Source organism: Petaurus breviceps, unplaced genomic scaffold (genome assembly GCF_028583685.1).
Source record: "Petaurus breviceps papuanus isolate PSGF00001 unplaced genomic scaffold, PetGlider_PUasm1.0 186, whole genome shotgun sequence".
Classification (NCBI taxonomy): domain Eukaryota; kingdom Metazoa; phylum Chordata; class Mammalia; order Diprotodontia; family Petauridae; genus Petaurus; species Petaurus breviceps.
This window is the reverse complement of record NW_027185798.1, coordinates 24,867,608-24,886,020: the sequence shown is the minus strand read 5'-3', so window position 1 is coordinate 24,886,020 and position 18,413 is coordinate 24,867,608. Positions and strand designations below refer to the sequence as shown.

The following is an 18,413-nucleotide window of genomic DNA, read 5'->3' as shown; positions in this document are numbered from 1 at the left end:
AAAGGAGATTCTAAATATAAAATATTTCTCAGTTACCAATTATCTTGGAATCTCAGAGAAGAATGTTGAAGATGGGGAGCTAGAGCTTAACACAGAGTACTTAATAAGTGATCTGAGTTCTAAATTGGTTGTCAGAGACTCTGGATAAACCATTCTTTAGTAAATGGGAGTAAGAATCTCAAAGTTTACTGAAGCCTGCCAGGGGGGAGGCTGAACAGGTCCTAGATGCTTTTACGATACTCCCTCTGTCCCATTTTAGAGTGGAAGAAGCAAAACGTTTAACCTCTCCAAGTCTGATCATCTGTCCACAGGGATACTTGAACTACCTACCACAATGGGAAACCTGTGAGGTTCTATTTTGGGTGCTTTTTTTCCCCCAGCTTTAAAGTACTACCTAAATTTGTTTTTTAATGTATCAGGGGAAAAAAATAGGGAAGTAAACAAGGTACCTACTATATAAAAACTGGTAACTAGTAATCATGGGTGACTATTGTGCCAGCCAAGGAAAGGGCCAGCTCTCTGAACTGTTCCCTCAAAAGAGCAAGAAAAATCTCTGAGAGGGAGAAATTCCTTGTGGGAAAACAGTAATTTATAAACGACTTTTGAAAATCAGCTGGGAATCACTGTTCTCCCATATGCTGCCAAATGCAACAACTTTGTTCTCATTTCTAAATAAATGCCACCTTTTGTTTGAATGACAGACTTTATGGAGAAACACTGGTTGTCTCCTGGCTCCTTCATCCTCTCTTCCCAATCCTGAGCCTTTTGTGAACTATCCCTTTGCCTGGTCTTCCTGAATGCCGGCCCAGGATGAGTTACTGCCATCATCCCTCCCCCTCCACTCTAACTCATGTGCTGATGGACTGAGACGGAAGAAATCACTCCACAGGGCTGACTTGTTATTCTGTCTCCTGGGACCCTCAATCCTTTTATGCCTTTCATAACTGATTCCCTATCCCACCTCCCACAGTGTCTGTTCCAGACTTTTCCTTCTCTCTTCAAATACACCACAGCACCCCCTGCCACCATCCTCTCAGTGGAGGTCCCCTCCAAAGTTCTTTGTGTAGATATAGCTACAGATCTTGTGTAGATCTATATATGCACATGCTATTAGAATGTCAAGTTCTTTGAAGCCAAGGACTGTTTGGATTTTGTCTTTGAATCTCCAGTGCTTAGCACGATGTATGGTACATAATAAGCACTTAATTGGCACAGTTAGTGGATAGAGTTTTGGCCCTGGAGTCAGGAGGACCCGAGTTCAAATCTGGTCTCAGAACAAATAGCTGTGGAAACCTGGACAAGTCACTTAACCCTGTTTGCCTCAGTTTCCTCATCTATCAAAGAAGCTAGAGAAGGAAAGGCAAACCACTCCAGTATCTTTGCCAAGAAAACCCCAAATGTGATCATGAAGAATCTGACATGAATGAAATGACTGAACAACAACGCACTTAATAAATGCTGGTTAACTGACTGATTTCTAGGAGAGAAGACCCAACATGAATGAACCACAGTACACATTAGTTATTTATTGAAATACTTTAAAAGGTTGATGATGGAAAAAATAAGTTTATCGTGGCGGTTTAGATTCATTAGATTTATTCTTTCGTTTAAAAAAGTTGCTGTCTACATGGTTCTAACCAGGTATAGAACACATCAGGAAGCATGCGGCTACTGTGATATTCTACAACATAGCAAGAACTGTGCACTCCCCTGGCACCACAGGTACAGCCAGGACACGATGATTTACAGGTTGGAGGAAATTAAGCAGTAATGGTCTTTTGAACTAGAAACATTCATAATGTATAAATTGACTCCTCCCCCATGTGATCTGAAAGGGTTTAAAAAATACAACATACTCAAAAATTAAGGAATACACAACAATGACACTGATTCTTCTGCTATGTGACTTTTTGAAAGTTCTGTTCCACCCTCAAAGGGGAGCCTCACGTCCAGCTGCACATGTCAGGGATTATACCAAGCCTTGGTGGCTGGTGTGCCGGAGTGAAGCTGTCCTTGAAATGAAACAAAACTACTGGAAAACTGACGCCTACCCTCCATGGAGAGACGATTGTGAATTGTGCCTCATATAGCTTAGAGCCCCCTCCCACCCCGCCCCTAAAGCATCATTTCAAATGAATGTGAAATAAATAAGTAATCCATGAGCAAGTACAATTGAGTTGAACTAAAACCTATGATAGTAAGTTCCAATTAAACACTAATATGATGCTGTGTGGAAACATCTATGGACAGCATTTCCATAACTCAGTTTTTTCGGGAAGCCACATATCTTGCTGCCTGAATATGTACATTATTTACACAACATTCCCTTTTGGCCTCTGTAACATAGCCGCCTTTCTGTGGCCAGGAAGTAGAGCTCTCCTTTGCATACACTAGCCAATACTGCAGTCATTGCCATCTTTTAAAATACTCTTATGCAAGAATTACAAACGTTAATAAAGTAACTCTGCATATATAAATATCTCGACATTTCTAGCAGAATTTAAAGCATTCAGAATGTACATAAAAGGATTGGTTTTTGGTAGGGCCAGCATTATGTTTGTTTAAATCATCGCTGCTTCAACAATGCTTTGTACATAGCAAAACCCAAAACTGCAAACACTGTAGCACCAAAACTTGCTCGAAGCCAAAACGTGGAGCTCTTGAGGTCGGCCTGCGTCACGTGCCTGCAGTCAGAAAACAGAAGCAACTTCAACAACAGGACTTGTGAGAACATAGTGTTACATCAATCAAGAACTTTTAGGGAAGTATTAGGACACTTGTCAGGCTAACTCAAAGCTGCTACATTTGCTGAGGCTGACAGCACAGTTTAGCCATTATCATTTATGGGGAAAAGAGGCAGTAGCTTTGCAATTAGCTAACATTTTAGAATAGATGAGATTTAGGATTTTTTATTATTGCATTTTTCTCATGAAGAAAGACCAATAAGTAGGTAAAAAGCAACCCACTATTTTAAATTATCTGCTGGTCATTAAAAATGAGAAATACAATCAAGTTTTCACATCTTTGAAGGTGATTTTGCTGAATTCAAACAATGAGTAAAATCACTCCACTCCAGGAGCCTCAAGATACACTAGGTAGCTTAGTGACAAGTGGCAATACTTTTCTAAGAGCAGTGAGAAATCAAACTTTAGAATTCCTAGTCCCCTTTTAAAAATTTGGAGGAACCCTCCCCCACCAAAGGGAAAAAAAAAACTACTAGTTTTCATCACGTTAAAAACGTGTTAATAGGAAACCAGGTGTTAGTGAAACAGGCAGTGAAAACAGTACAAACCAAAAGACGCAATGTAACATGGTAGAATGAAAGTGGTTGGATGACATAAAAGAAGCCATGTTATGAATGACAAGGGTTGGACAGCCAACGACCCCAATCTCCCCCATCACCACAAACTAAGCTTGTGAGCATGCTCAGTTAAAAACACTGCTGGCCACCCTCAAGAGTCTCAAGTATGACAGCTTACCACGAGGAAGAGAAAGCTTTAAAGCCCAGGTGGGACCAAGGCCTTCATTCAAGTGTCACCAAAGTTTTAGTTAAGCAAATGCAACTGAGGTGATTGGGAAACCTATGGATTAAAAGGCGCATGGGTGTCATCTAGGCTAGGCTATTTTTAGACCTACCTACGTTGAAGAAACAGATTTAGGTGAAAGTTAAATGTCTACAAGAAAGGAGATACCGAGTGTATAAACACATGCAAAAGAGAGTTAATAGCCAAGACATAAATTATACCAAATTATTTTGCCCCTTGACTAGCCACAGACTGCAGAATGACCTTAGTTCCTAAACACTACGCTGCACGTTGTAGCTAGGGTGATTCTGCATTCCATGAGCCCCAGGAACCCAAGCCTCAGTATGCCATGCTTATCAGTACTGCCCAGCAGCACAGCACTACAATGCTCTCCCTCACACATCAAAAGAAAAGTAAATCTCTTTTAAAATGATTCTTTATGTGTATTTTTTAAAGTAAAATGATAACACAGGTGCATTCCATCTTGCAAGTTAGTTCTTTTAACACACAATATCTTTTTTTATACATAATCACTTAAGGAACTAGATATCTGGGTTTCAGTTTTTCCAATTGGAAAACAACCAGCAGGGTCAAACCAGTGAGCGTGGGAAATGTTACCTGGCTTCAAGAAAAAGTGGACCATGAGATGACTCCATGAAGATGGAATCTTCTACAGAGCTGACAGCATGCACCTGGTGAACAATACTGCTTTCGTCGTCTGCTAACAGCATGGCACCCCACTCAGCTACCTGGGCTCTTAACCTTTTGCACACATGCACAGTTGTGGTTCATGGCATGGCTCAACACAGCAAGGGTCTTAAAATATACCTCTTAGTTACACGCTCCATAATAAAGATTTGTTTGCTAGCCTCCAATGCTTTATCTCATTCTTTTCTACCTTTTTATGACTTTAAGCAAACATTCTATAACGGGATTATCATATTCAGTAAACATTTTGTTAAAAATAACCTTTAACACCTGAACAAGTGACTCTAGGGCTCTTGAACATATTTCCCTACACATTCTTACCATAGATCTGAGACACTTGGATTAGCTCCTTGAAGCCACTACCATTTGGCACATTTTTGGCACATTTGGGCACACCAAGTATCCATTTATGAGGAGGCTAACACCCAGGTCCTGCTATATCTGGGTCACCCAAACACCAAAGGGGCAAATCATCCAGAGTCTAACTCTTTTACCCTTCCCTGCAGACTAATTAAAAAATGACAGAAATACCATGTTATGAAAACTAACACATAGCCCTAACATCTTAGAAGCTACAAAAAATACACAAGTTTACAATGACTGATGCTTTCATAGCTAGTGAGAGTCTCCAAATCAATAAGTATGTAATTTTAAATAGGAACACAGGCTACAGGTACATTACAGAGCTTATCTTGTATTGGGCTCCAATAGCAGCCAAAGCAATAAAATTTATCCATTCAGCATTGAGGGTGAGTTTCTTACCTTCTCTGCTTCAGAAACCACCCTTTAGTCCCTACCTCCTTGTTGGGATTAACCTCATATTTTTACCAACATAGATAACAAGTGATTTTGTTTGTTTTTATTTTTTTTTTGACCTTGAGGAAGGAGAGAAGGACTGTCTTGCTGTAATCATATGAAAAATACAGTCAAAAGGAGTTCCCAACACAGAATCTCTAATTCTGTAAAGATGTTTAACATAGGCTCCTCTTTGTTGGAGTTATAACAGGGGACTGCTACTGAAGAAAATATCCATCTTGACTTGACAGCTCAGTATTTCTCTATTCCCCACAGCACTCTATGTAATGCACATATTTACACATGAGAAACATCAAATGCACATACCGTTGAGGCTTGGCTCACACAAATACATCCCCTTAACGCCACTGGCTTCCTGTAATACTTAAGGCAAGCAACCACTTACTCATAAAATACTTCAACATTTTTTTTTTAAGCAATTGGGTTTAAGCAACTTGCTCAAGGTTACATGGCCAGTTATTTTGTGGGTGCCAAGTATCTGAGGCCACAACTAATCCTGGGTCTCCCAACGCTGGGGCCGATGCCCTTACTCACTGAGCCACCTGGACGTCCCTATACTTCAACATCTTCATCAATGTTACAGATATTCTGGGATATAGAAACATAGTTGGGAAAATAAATTATTCTTTTACTAAATGTACCTGAAAGCTGTACTAACTAGGCAGGATTCATAAAGAGAAGGCTTTTATAAATCTGACAGTACAATGACGTGAACAGAGACAGGAGGGATCTAATAGTTCTTAGTTAAGGAAGTAGCAAGGTCTGATCCAGGATTTCAGGAGATCTCTAACCAGCACTGGTTTCATAAAGCTGCCCAAAGGCAAGCCAAAACCACACCTCAGTGATCCCAAAGTGCAAATCTTTCACAGGGGCTCACACCAATTACCATGTCAGAAGATACGTCGATATCTTATGACATATCTTTTCTACTGCAACTAGCATTCCAGGATCTCCTAATGCTGTTTGCCAGCACAATATCATATGGTTCAGCAATTCTCAGTGGCAATATCTGATTAGAATATAAATAATGAATTAAGTAAGATGAAGTGCTTGAAAAAACCTTTACTTAAGTGAATGGTGTTTATACAGGGTACCTAAAATACTGAGCTACAAATGTAATTATATATGTACAGTCAGCTCTCAGTCCCTATAACATGACAAAAATTAACAACACTAAGTATACATTTCTACTTCCTTTGTTTTTTGCTTTATAAAATAAATGTAAAGTTTGTTTTAACATTTGAAAAATATGCCGAAATTTTATATTGGGCAAACATCAATACATTTTTAAGTAATTCCAAAGAGACTCAATCAGAATTAAATCTATCCTAGAATGTACAAACTGGGGGAAGAAGTGAAATAAAGCACTTTATTGTATAGAAAGCACTTTCCTCACATCAACCCTGTGAGTAGTACAAGCTTCACTACTTCCATTTTACAGAGGAGATAGCTGAGGTTAAGCAAGATGTCTCCAGATGCCTTGGTAAAGCCAGGTCTCAGAAGCCTAGGCCATGTGACCCTTGAGTCAAGTGCCTTCTCCAGCATATCACAGCAACTCTCATGTTACATACACCTTGGCAGGGTGCCAAACTGGGGTTGAGGAAAGGTTAAAATGGGATTAAAAATAATTTATTTGGGGCAGCTAGGGGGCGCAGTGAGTAAAGCGCCAGCCCCAGAGTCAGGAGGACCTGAGTTCGGTTCTGGCCTCAGACACTTAATACCCACACAAAAAAAAAAACTAGCCATGTGACCTTGGGCAAGTTACTTAACCCCAACTGCCTTCCAAAAAAAAAAAAAGCAAAATGATAATAATAATAATAATTTGTTTTTCTTAGCATCAAATGCAGACCATTTCACAACAGTTAAGAATTCCCTAGATTAGAACAGGCTTTCTGGTGCTTGTTTAACAAAATCATCTGCATGGGGCGGCTAGGTGGCACAGTGAATAGAGCACTGGCTCTGGAGTCAGGAGGACCTGAGTTCAAATATGGCCTCAAACACTTAACACAAAACTAGACATGTGACCTTGGGCAAGTCACTTAACCCCAACCACCCTGCCTTCCAAAAAGCACACACACACACACACACACACACACACACACACACACACACACACACAAATCACCTGCAAACTCAGTCTTCAGGGATCCTGAAAGTGCTCCTACTAAAAGTGGTCAGAATATTGAGAAGCAGAGTATGAGGGAGGGGAGCATGGTGGGAAGGAAGCCACTAATCCTGGAGTGGGGGGGTAGGGAGGGCTTGGGTTCCAGTCCCATCTCTGACCTTTACTACCTGGGGGTTTTGGGCAAATCACTGAACCACCCTAGTCCTCATTTCCTCAACTTGCCTATGGGGAATTTGGACTAGCCAGCCTCTGAGGGCCCCTCCTCTCCACATCTAGTATCTGAGGATGGACAAGGGGAAGAGCAGGAAGCCTGGGTCCAGGGCAAGGACCACTGTGGCTGCTACTGTTTCTCCACCAATTATCTCTGACCTGAATTTATTCTTTCCCTTTCTTCTCCTCCTCTGTAATCTCATCCCTCTCAACCACAACACAAGAACATGGTCTCTTCACACTCCATGCACACGTGCACACACACTCACACTCCAGGCATGAAGTTAATTTAACTTCGAAGAACAAAAATCGGCACAGTGTTTCCAGAAAGTCAGCTCACATGCACCTGTAACCGTAGCTAATACCACATTGTAGCCATCATGACACCAGAGCTACAAAATGAAAACCCAATCCAGGCCTCTCCAGACTAAAGTGCAGGGGACTAGTCACATTCTGCTTGTTTGGGGGAATAAGGGCCAGGGACTTTGAGTGCAGAGATTTCCTCCAGCAATACAGGTTGTTAACTATCTGTACCTCAGATCCTCAGGGACTGAGGGACTTGGATTTAAGTGATTAGACCATGGTAACACAGCTAGTTATGGGTCAGAGGCAGAAGGCAAATAGAGTTTTTCCTGACTCCAAGGACAGTCAGTCACCCACTCTGCTGCTCTGCTTTGCATAACCAAGCCTTCTGATTAAGAGAAAGTTTGTCTCTCGGACTTTTAGAAGGTCTTGCAAAGAAATGTCTTTTTGAAATTATGCATCTGTCAGTTTGGACTTCATTTTCTTTTCTCTGTCCCTTCTTTAGCAAAGAGTACTTTGAATTTTCATTTTTAATATAAAAGTTGATTCTATTCATTCAAATTGTAAGCCTAATAAAAAGCAACATTTTGGTGATATGAAATGTTTCAATCTGTTTTTTCTCAAAATATTTTTAGAATTTGGGGTGGCTAGGTGGAGCAGTGAGTAAGAGCTCCAGCCCCAGAGTCGGGAGGACCCGAGTTCGGTTCTGGCCTCAGACACTTAACACCCACACAAAAAACTAGCCGTGTAAGCTTGGGCAAGTTACTTAACCCCAACTGCCCTTCAAAAGGCAAATATATATTTTTTAAATTTACAATACAAGTGTCCAATGTGGGTCACTAGCACCACATTCTGTAAGCAAGCTGTTAACTGAGCATGCTTTAATGCTAACACACTTTGGAAAAGGACAGTCCTGTGGCACCCGTGCCTGGGATGCCTCCCTGGACACTGACAGAATCCAGATTTGCAGAAGATGGAAGTTACAGAAAAATGGTCTGCTATCATCTAAGCACACCTACCTACACAGACAAACCAAAGAGAGCATTAGTTAAGGCAGACCACAGCTTGCCAGATATTTTAACATACCAATGAAGACATATCTGTCAACTAACAACAAAATCTAAAAGGTGCAAGCAGCAGCAATACACTTGTAGTATCAATGAGCAAACTTTTGTAAGGAATTAGCTGCTTTCACGAAGAACATCTAACCTAATATCACATGTACAGTGAGCTCCTTGAGTTGCAGTCTTGACACCACCATTTTGCTTTGAAACCAGAAAGAAAAGGACAAAGGCCTTTTACACAATCATCCGCTCTAATCTGCATGACATCTGAGGTTCCATATTATAGCTATCTGTGTTCGTGTCTTATCTCACCAATCTAACAAACATGTGCTAGGCCCCTCAGAGATTCTGTGAGATGCTTGGGGTGTGACATTAAAAAAAAGACTCTGCCTTAAGGAACTTATGGTATGCTGGAGGCAAGGAAAATGGCCGTATTTTAAGCACATTTAAGCAAAAATAAGCATAATATAAGGTAGGAAGTGATGGCAGCACAAGAGATCTGTGAAAGAACTTTGCATCTCCCCCAGTGCTTGGCTAAGACAGTGGGCACTCAGTAATAAACATCGGAGTAAATGAATAAATGCAATGTACTTTACAGGCTTACATGTGAGACAACAAAAAGCCTCCTTGAAAAACCATCTTTTTATTAGGATGCTGCCCAAGGCATGGACTAGGACCTGAGATTTCTAGGCAATATCTAAGAGTAACTCTAAAGGTTTGAAATGGGAAGATCTCTTCTTCTAAAAGTGGTTGCAGATTGAAATGACAGGATCTGAAGAACTGACTACCATTAAAGCTATGACATTTGTACTGCTAACCAATTTTGTAAATTCCTGTGATGAAGTAAGTTTCTGATTTTAAAATGTTGTTGGGAGTCCTAATGGGCTTGAGAACTACAACTTATGGATGGAAAGGCATAATCTTCTACTCAAATACTCAATAGAAGGTAAACTAAGAACTTTATCACCAGAGTAAAATTCTGCTCTCTTGGTACATAAACAATTATCCAGTGATTTGACTAAACTAATGCAAACAATTTAAATGGAATGGAAGAAATGTAATTCTAAAACAAAAGTGGGAAACAAGACACAAAACAAAAAGAAGCCCCAAATAGAAGATTCTTTGATAAACATGTGGCTAAAATAAACAGGAGGATTAGACACAGAAATGTATGTGGGATGTGCACAAAGAGAAGCTGTAAAAAGTAACCAAGCACTAGACAAGTGCCAATGAATGCCTACAAGAAAGAAAAAATTAAAGTCATGTATATGTAAAGCCCTACATTAGACTAGCAATCCTTAGGTAGAGCATGGGAGTGTATTAGGACCACTTAAAGGGCCCTGCATAGTTCAAACAAATGATATAATTTGTACCTTTATAGTAATTTAAGTAAGTAATTTAATTCTCCACATTAAAAGAAAAAAATCAAGAAATTTGGCAACTTTTTGCAAGAAGGGTTAGATATAACATATAAGCAAAAAATGTACACAGAAGGTATTTTTCATTTTTTCCAACTAATACATCTCTCATTATGGAACAGTTCAGGAAGAAGCAGGAGGGAACGAGCACTTATTAAATGCCTGCTATATGCCAGGCACTGTGCCAGGCAGTTTACCAACACTATCTCTTTTGGGCCTTACAATAATAACCTTATGAGGGAGATGCTGTCATCACCCTCATTTTACAGTTGGGGAACTGAGGTGAAGGTTAACTGACCTGGAGGAAAAACCCTTGATGACAGGTTAATGACATGATTTATCATCATGTTAAAAAGATAAACCTGAACAGAGTGGGCAAGAGCAGAATCAACTAGCACAAGTGCTATGTGACTTTTACTTTGAAAGAGGATTCCAGAAACATTATTTTATTTGTGTTTTCAGTTTTACATGCTGAATACAACATATGCTCAGCTGAACACAATCAAGAGATTTTTAAAAAACCAAAATGGTTAATAGTCTCCTATCCTAGGGATCAAGGTACCAATACTGTTTAACAGACAAAAGGGTAATCTTTCTGGATAGACTATTAAGAACTGCCCTCGAAAGGGACTAACTGGTAGGAGTCCACTGGATCATTTCTTTTCCTCTTCCTAAGTTGTCAACATTGAATTTTTCAGTTATCTATTTTCACATTAGAGATAAAAAATCCTGTTACTGGCAGACATTAAGCTACTTCCAATTTACAAATGGATGTAGCTAAAGCACCTATGATTCTTAAGGGATCAAGGATGCAAAGTGGTCCACTGAATGGTTCCAGAGTATTTCTCACATATCCTACCTCCCTCATGTTATAGTTTAGGTCAAAAGTACTGGCGTAACGTCATTGTGGCCACTAAGTGAATCCAGGCAAAAAAAGAAATAAATAAAATATGATAAAGATAAGAAAGATAATATACATTACACAAACTCCAATATACCCTATGAAACACTAATCTGTAATAAAAAGTCACTAGGAATGTCTAGAATGGATTATCGATGGAGAACAGTGTTATGTAGTAGAAAGAACACTCAACTTGAGAGTTAGAAGACTTGATTTCTAGAGTCCAACTCTTACCCTAACTTGCTGTGTGTCCTTGATTAAGTCATAATAACCTCTGGGCCTCAGTTTCCTAATGTGTAAAATGAAAGGATTGGGTCTTTTCATTTTTAAAATTCTGTAAGTCTATGGGTTTGTGAGCAATAATTATTAGGAGCCCATGCAGACTCAGAAGAAAATCTCATGCCTCACCAACCCCATTTCCTTTTTTTTTCATAGAACCACAAGATTAGGAGGTCTGTGGAATACTAAAAATACATCATAAATAGATTTCAACAAATAGATAACATGCTCCCATGACATCCTTACAGATATGATGATGAAACCTTGATACAGGGAGATTCAAAGCTGGCATCTGAAAGAGTACTGACAGGGTTCTCTTTCAATCTGCAGGATGTCTCTTTCAGCAGGGTCTTACTAGAGGCAAATTGGAATTTATAAATCCAGCACTTTCAGCAATAGTTTGGATGAAGACACAAAAGGAATTCTTATAGAATTTGCAAATGACAAAGGACGAGGAGGTATAGCTAATAAAATAGACTACAGATTCTAAAGAATTTCAACAGGCTAGAATGATGGGCTAAAAACTTAACAGAGGCAAATATGAATTTCTACATTAGGTAAAAAAAATGACTGTAATAAAGGCTGGGGAGCCTTGGTTTAGGAGTAGTTCACATTAAGATGATTGGGAATTTAATTGATCACACATAACTAGAGCCAACAGTGAGACAGCTTTTTGAAAAGCTAACACCATTAATAGAAATACAGTAGACAGATTAGAGAATGTATCGGTTACATTGCATTGTGTGGGGGCCACACGACATTTAGAGAGTCATGTTCAGTCCTGGGTGTCATCATATCTTAAGAAGAACACTACCAAATCAGACAGCTGTCAAAGGCAAGTAGGATAGGGAGGGGTCCAGAAAGGATCTCATCTGAGGAAGGGAAATAGGGCTATTTAACCTATAGAAGAAAAGAGTAAAGGGAGACATGATAACTATCTTCAAAACCTGAAGGATGAGCATGCCAAAAAATGAGACTATTTTTGTGTTTTTCTACAGGAAAGAGAGAGGACTAAGGGGTGAAGCTGCAGAAATGGAATAAGGGGAAAAATTATTCCAACAAGGAGTTAATGGGTCATTAGATATGGCCAGGAAGAGGCCAAATGACCTTCTCTGGAGGATGCTGTATTAGCAATTCTTGTTCTAAATGAGAGCATGATTTGTAATGAGTCTATGAATATGGAGCCACTGGGTGAAAGAAGTACTTAGTTTGAGCTACCAACAGAATAGATCCTGTATGGCTAATGTTTTATAAAGGTGTCAAAATAAAGTAATAAGATGGATTTTTAACCAAAACGAATGGATTTTTTTCAATCCAATGATATTTCACCAGTCATCATGGTCTGAACCTCTCCTGGATCTTCTCTTTTGGAATTGCCTTTAAAGCCAGTTTACAAGCTACTTTAGAAATAAAGTGGTCATTATATCTCATTCTTTATTACTCAGCTTGATTTCAATTGTATTTACCAGACTTGAATGTAACAACATCTGAATGCTTAAAAAAAAAATAAAATCTACCACAAAGGACAAAGATTTGCTAGCATGAAGGATATTCTGAAAAAAAGCCACAGGCCTGAAGAAGATTCCAAAAGAGGGTTTCCAGACACATTTCTGGTCCCTGGCAATGCTGCTGAAGCAAATGTAAAAACTTTGAGAGTGACTGCATTGAAGGAGACAAGATTAGGGGGCGGCTAGGTGGCGCAGTGAGTAAAGCGCCAGCCCCAGAGTCAGGAGGACCCGAGTTCGGTTCCAGCCTCAGACACTTAACACCCAAATAAACAAACAAAAAAAACTAGCCGTGTAACCTTGGGCAAGTTACTTAACCCCAATTGCCCTCCAAAAGGCAAAAAAAAAAAGAGACAAGATTATTTGGAGAAATAAGTTCTGTTCTGTGAAACAATCCAGTGATACTACTTTACAGTCACACCTCTCACATGCCAGGAGACAAGGACTTCTAAAAACACAACTCTCAAAAAGTGGTCCTGCTGGTCCTGAAATCCCTTTCCCATGTTACTGGAGGTCCTTAATACAGGTGACATGAGATGCTGTGTTGTTGAGGAGTCACAACCTATCAGCTTCAAAAATGGAGGTCATTTAAGAAGCTACAGTGTTCCTCATAACACATTCACTAGTTTAAACAAATCGAATATGCCATAAACATTAGTAAAGTCATTTGGATAACATTTTAATTTCTCTGTAAGCTTAATACAATAAAATACCACCTACCACTGTGACCTTTGTAATCCAGATGTCTTCACTTGCCAACATTTCTAAAATATTTCTACTCCAATCTCTCTATCATCATTCAATATTAAAAAAACACATCAGCCTCCTGGAAGCAAAACCCCAAATCTTCCTTACTCATTCCGTCACAGCATCCCCAAATCCATCTCTTTAATGTTTAAGAAATTACTAAAGATGGTCACATATCCTACGTATAAACCACCATTCAGCACAACGAGAGGTTTAGTGCCAATTAGTTGCATTTTAAGACTAGTCTCCTGGCCAGTGGTGGCTATGTAGTGAAAATCTGTATTAAAAAGAAAAGTATCTATTTTCTTTCTTTGGTATTTTAATAGAATGCCCGGCAGGCAGTAAATAAAGCGAGGACCTGGTAAGAACTGCCGTGAAGAGTTTGTTCTTTACAGATTGCAGCAAGTCTGAGTTGAGGAAGCTCTGACAGATGCAGAATGTGCACCTGTTGCAGGTGCACAGACAGCGTAACCGGGCATGGCTGCGAAAACACACAGAAGGACACAGTTGAGTTCTTACTCACCGATGAGGCACCGCAGGGCTGTGCCAATTGTTTGCTGTTGTTGTTTTAAAGAGACTAAGGCATCAGCAACACTTACAGAGGAAAGGGGCAGCTAAGGGCGGACTAAAGCTGTGCAGAGTGTGACACTCCCTGAGGCGACCAGATGGGCCACAACACCCATGTATAAGACCTAAGGATACAGGTCAAACTTGTGCTTTTGAAGAGGGTGGTGGGGAAAAAATTATTATTTTTTAATGTCTGCACAGCATTAGATGGCACCCTCATCAGAATTAAAAATAAAAAAACCAATTCAACAACAGGACGAAGTTTTGTTTGCATTTAAAATAATGTCCACTCCCCCCTCCCCAGCACACACACACACACATGCTTGAAAACCAGGAAGGAGTAAGTGCTGCTGGTGAATAAAAGACAACAAAAGACAAATCTATCCACTTCCAGAGGCAGGAATTCCACCCCCACCCTCAATTTACCCAGCACTTTGGGTCCCAAAGGAAACCAAAGTGCTTCCTAAACTCCCTGGAGTTCCATGGTGGGGTCACAGTGCTCTCCAGTAAGCTTAGGGTCTGCTGTGCCTGGCAGGCAGCACCTGGGACTCTAGCTAAAGAATGAGGGGTGACATCAAACCCAAATGGAATGAGGAAGGGCATTAATTTAGGGGCCTTTCAAGTAGAGGGGAACAATTTGGTAGAGTCGTAGGGCACAACTCATTGCACCTCAACCCATATGACCAAGGACCAAAGTCACTCTCTAATGATGGCCAGTTGGTCAAGCCCAGTCAGCATGCGATACCTGGACAGGTCCCCCCACATCCTCCCTCAAGAGGCCTGAGGGGCAGGGCCCTCAGAAGACGGCCTTAGGGCATCAATCAACTACCATGTCTGGCAACCTCTGAGCATTGCCGGAGGCTTCTCAGCAGGACAACATGGCTGTGCTGGTGAGAGCTGAGGAGGGTCATGGCAGATGGTGGTGGGATGGTTAGGGAAGATTAGCAGTATCCCATGGAGAAAAAAATTTTTGTTAAGTTACAATAAGAATCAAAACATTCCTTTTAAAAACATGACTTGTGAGGATGAGAACATCACTGATACTAAAGCCATTACCAGCTGTCATACTAGAATCCATCTGTTACTTTATAAATTGAATCTAAGTCTTTAATGTACATGAAGCTCTATCTATCAAGAAAGGCAGGATGCAAAGTGTGCTTAGCAACAGCAAGAGGCTTCAGGAGAAGTAGCTTCACATCAACCGTAGAACAAGTTTCAATGTATGTACATTTTTCAAATATACATATGTATACATATGCATATATGTAATACTGTGAGATGCACTGTAAAATGCAAATCTACATTAAAAGATATATTAAAACACATTAAAAGCATACATTAGAAAAAAAGACACCATACACCAAGCTCTATCAAGCAGTGCGTTTCTACATGATTATGGCATATTAAAAAGTATTATAAGAAAAGACATTTGACAATCCTGAAAGAAAACATCAACAAAATCCCTGGGAAAGTATAAAGAAAAAAAAAACTTACAAAAGAGTTTTTTTAGAAAGACCCAGAGTTTTCCTCAAATTCTCTATTCTATTCATGTTTTAATAGGATCTGTTTCTGTAATGATCCTCTCTGAATATATGTTTTAAAGCAAAAAAAAACCATATAAATTGTACAAATCCAAGGAATCTCTAATCTTATAGCAGTAGGAATGACTTTTCATCCCATTAGAAAGCAATTAAGAATTTTAAGGCTGGTTTTTTTTTTTTTTTAGGGCATCACCGGAACAACAGAAAAGTCAACTATATGACTTTTCTAATCTACAATATGCTAATGTTCTGAAATTATCCTCTTCCTGGGGGGAAGATAAAACAATTCTGGCTAACAGCAATGTCTGATTAATATTATTCTTGATCATACTGCATTTTTTCATAAAGAGAAAATGTCAAGATCTATATGATGAATAAAATGTGTATAACTTTTTACTTTAAACCCCTAAGAAACCCACTGCCCAAAATATGAGATTTTGTTGCAAAACAGAATGATTTGTCTATATATAGTACTAGCAAAATACTCTTCTGAGTCATGCATTTTAAGACAGTCAGCTTAATGTGACCAGCTCTGTGCATGTGTATACATACACATATGTATCAGTATATCGTAAATGTACATGAAATTGGGGCTGATAGTCATGAATAGAGAGCTTTTATCTAGCACAAATTCCCTCTACATTAGGTTTTGTAGCTTATAAAATTGAACTTTCTCCTGCATTACCCTCCCTTATCCTCAATGACAATTAACCACCAGTAGGAGAGAAGTTCATATAAAGAAAGGACATATGAAAACTGCCAATTCCCATACACTGGTTAAAAAACAAAGACACAAATTCCTTTTCTGGTTTGTGTGGCAATGTCCTAAAGGCACAATTAAAAAAAAAAAACACCTTATATATTGTAGTAGGTTTTATTTTTAAAACAAGGGCTGCTTTTGAGTGGATTATTCAATCTTTGACAAATAAAATACCTTCCAAATAAAACTTATTCTTTTTGATTTGTACTTTCTCACTGAAAGGTCTCTTTCTGTTGCTAAATCACTTCGATGTGGCAGCATTCCACCCTCATGATTGACCATGGCATGCAATGCCCTGTGACCCATGCAGCCTGCAAATAAGAGACAGCAAGTACTTACGGATACATGGCCATTGTTGTCAACTTAACAAAGATATCCTTACTCGGTGCATCGGCAGTATTGCAAGTGAAGGCTTGTGGTGGAGGCATTTTGTGTTTCCTGCAGAAGTCACTGGGTGAAATGCTATATTCTTGTCTAATTTCATGCAGGTCTGACTTTGCTGCTACAATTAAGCAAGGTATTCTACTGTCCATGAAATGTTGCTATTCAAAGAAAAAAAAGAAAAAGCCTCAAAATCATGGCTTCATGAAAACTTGAGAGCATCAGTTTATGAAGGGTAAACTGTTTCAGTTCTTTTTTTTTAATTTAAAAAAAATTTTTTTTAAATTAATTTGTTTTTTTATTTTTAGTTTACAGGATTCAATTCCACAATTCCTTGAGTTTCACATTTTGTCCCCCTTCCTCCCCACCTCCCTCCATGGCGGCATATAGTCAAGGATAGGATCTGTAAATACTTTCACATTATACATTAGTCAGGTTATAAAGACAGATTGTGTCAGATGGAATGAAAAATGGTAAAGAGGACATAAAACCAAACAAGAAAAGGAAAAAGATCAGGTATTTTGCTTCCATCTGGTTATAAACTCAGTTCTTTCTCTGGATGCACACATTTCTCTCCATCATGAGTCTTTTGGGATTGACTTATATCACTGCATTGCTGAGAAGAGTCCAGTCTATCAAAGCTGGTCATCACACATATTTTGTGTCTGTAATTGTGTACAAATTTCTCCTGGTTCTACTCTTCTCACTCAGCATCAGTTCGTATAAGCCTCTCCAGGTAAATATGAAGACCATCTGCTCCTCGTTTCTTATAGCACAATAGTATTCTATAACATGCATGTACCACAACTTGTTCAGCCATTCCCCAATTGATGGGCACCCCCTTAATTTCCAATTCTTTGCCACCACAAAAAGAGCTGCTATAAACATTTTTGTACATATGGGTCTTCCTCCCACTTGTATGATCTCTTTGGGATATAACCCTAGGAGTGGAATTGCTGGGTCAAAGGATGAACTGTTTCAGTTCTAAACTGGGAAGGCATCATTACTTTTAAAAGGATTAGCAGAGAGAATGACAACTCTTAGACTTGGGTTGTTTAGGCCACTCTCAGACTACAAACAGGATCAGAACAATCTTTCTTTAATCTAGGAAACAAAACTAAACAATGCTCTAGGCTCGCTAGAGACTTGTTAAATTCCATATGGGCATGCCTTTGATAACAGAACACAACAGTTACAAACCTTAAAAATCCTGGCACAATATTCAAAGGACTTGGGATTACTGACATCATACACCAGGCATACAGCATCACATATGATCTCCGCCTCAGTTAAGAATTCAGATTCAGAGATATCATGCAACTTGAAACAAAAGATAAACAATCAATGTAAATACCAGGAAACATAAATGTTCATTGTACACCAAGAGTTCTTCTACATCAAAAGACAGTTAGGGGGCGTCACAGTGTACAAAGCCCTGAGCCTAGAGTCAGAAAGACCTGAGTTCAAATGCAGCCTGAGACATTCACAAGCTGTGTGATTCAGTATTAAGTCACGTAAGCTCTTTCTATCAGCTTCAGTTTCTTCATCTGAAAAATGGAGCTAA

The 18,413-nt window shown here is 39.3% G+C and overlaps 1 protein-coding gene across 6 annotated transcripts in view; it reads right to left on the bottom strand.

The window, feature by feature from the left end:
• Positions 1 to 1,506: 1,506 nt before the first annotated feature.
• RHOT1 (ras homolog family member T1) overlaps positions 1,507 to 18,413 on the bottom strand; it is a 67,785-nt gene continuing 50,878 nt past the window's right edge. For 4 of the 6 annotated variants that reach the window (XM_069089892.1, XM_069089893.1, XM_069089894.1 and 1 more), the window contains exons 17-21: positions 18,050 to 18,169; positions 16,808 to 17,010; positions 13,959 to 14,081; positions 4,143 to 4,286; positions 1,507 to 2,684 (exon numbers count right to left, since the gene is read on the bottom strand). In XM_069089892.1, coding sequence (XP_068945993.1) covers positions 2,567 to 2,684; positions 4,143 to 4,286; positions 13,959 to 14,081; positions 16,808 to 17,010; positions 18,050 to 18,169 — 708 coding nt within the window. In that variant the 3' untranslated portion in view covers positions 1,507 to 2,566. The remainder of the gene's footprint in view (positions 2,685 to 4,142; positions 4,287 to 13,958; positions 14,082 to 16,807; positions 17,011 to 18,049; positions 18,170 to 18,413) is intronic. The other 2 variants (XM_069089896.1, XM_069089897.1) reach the window with 2 other exon arrangements.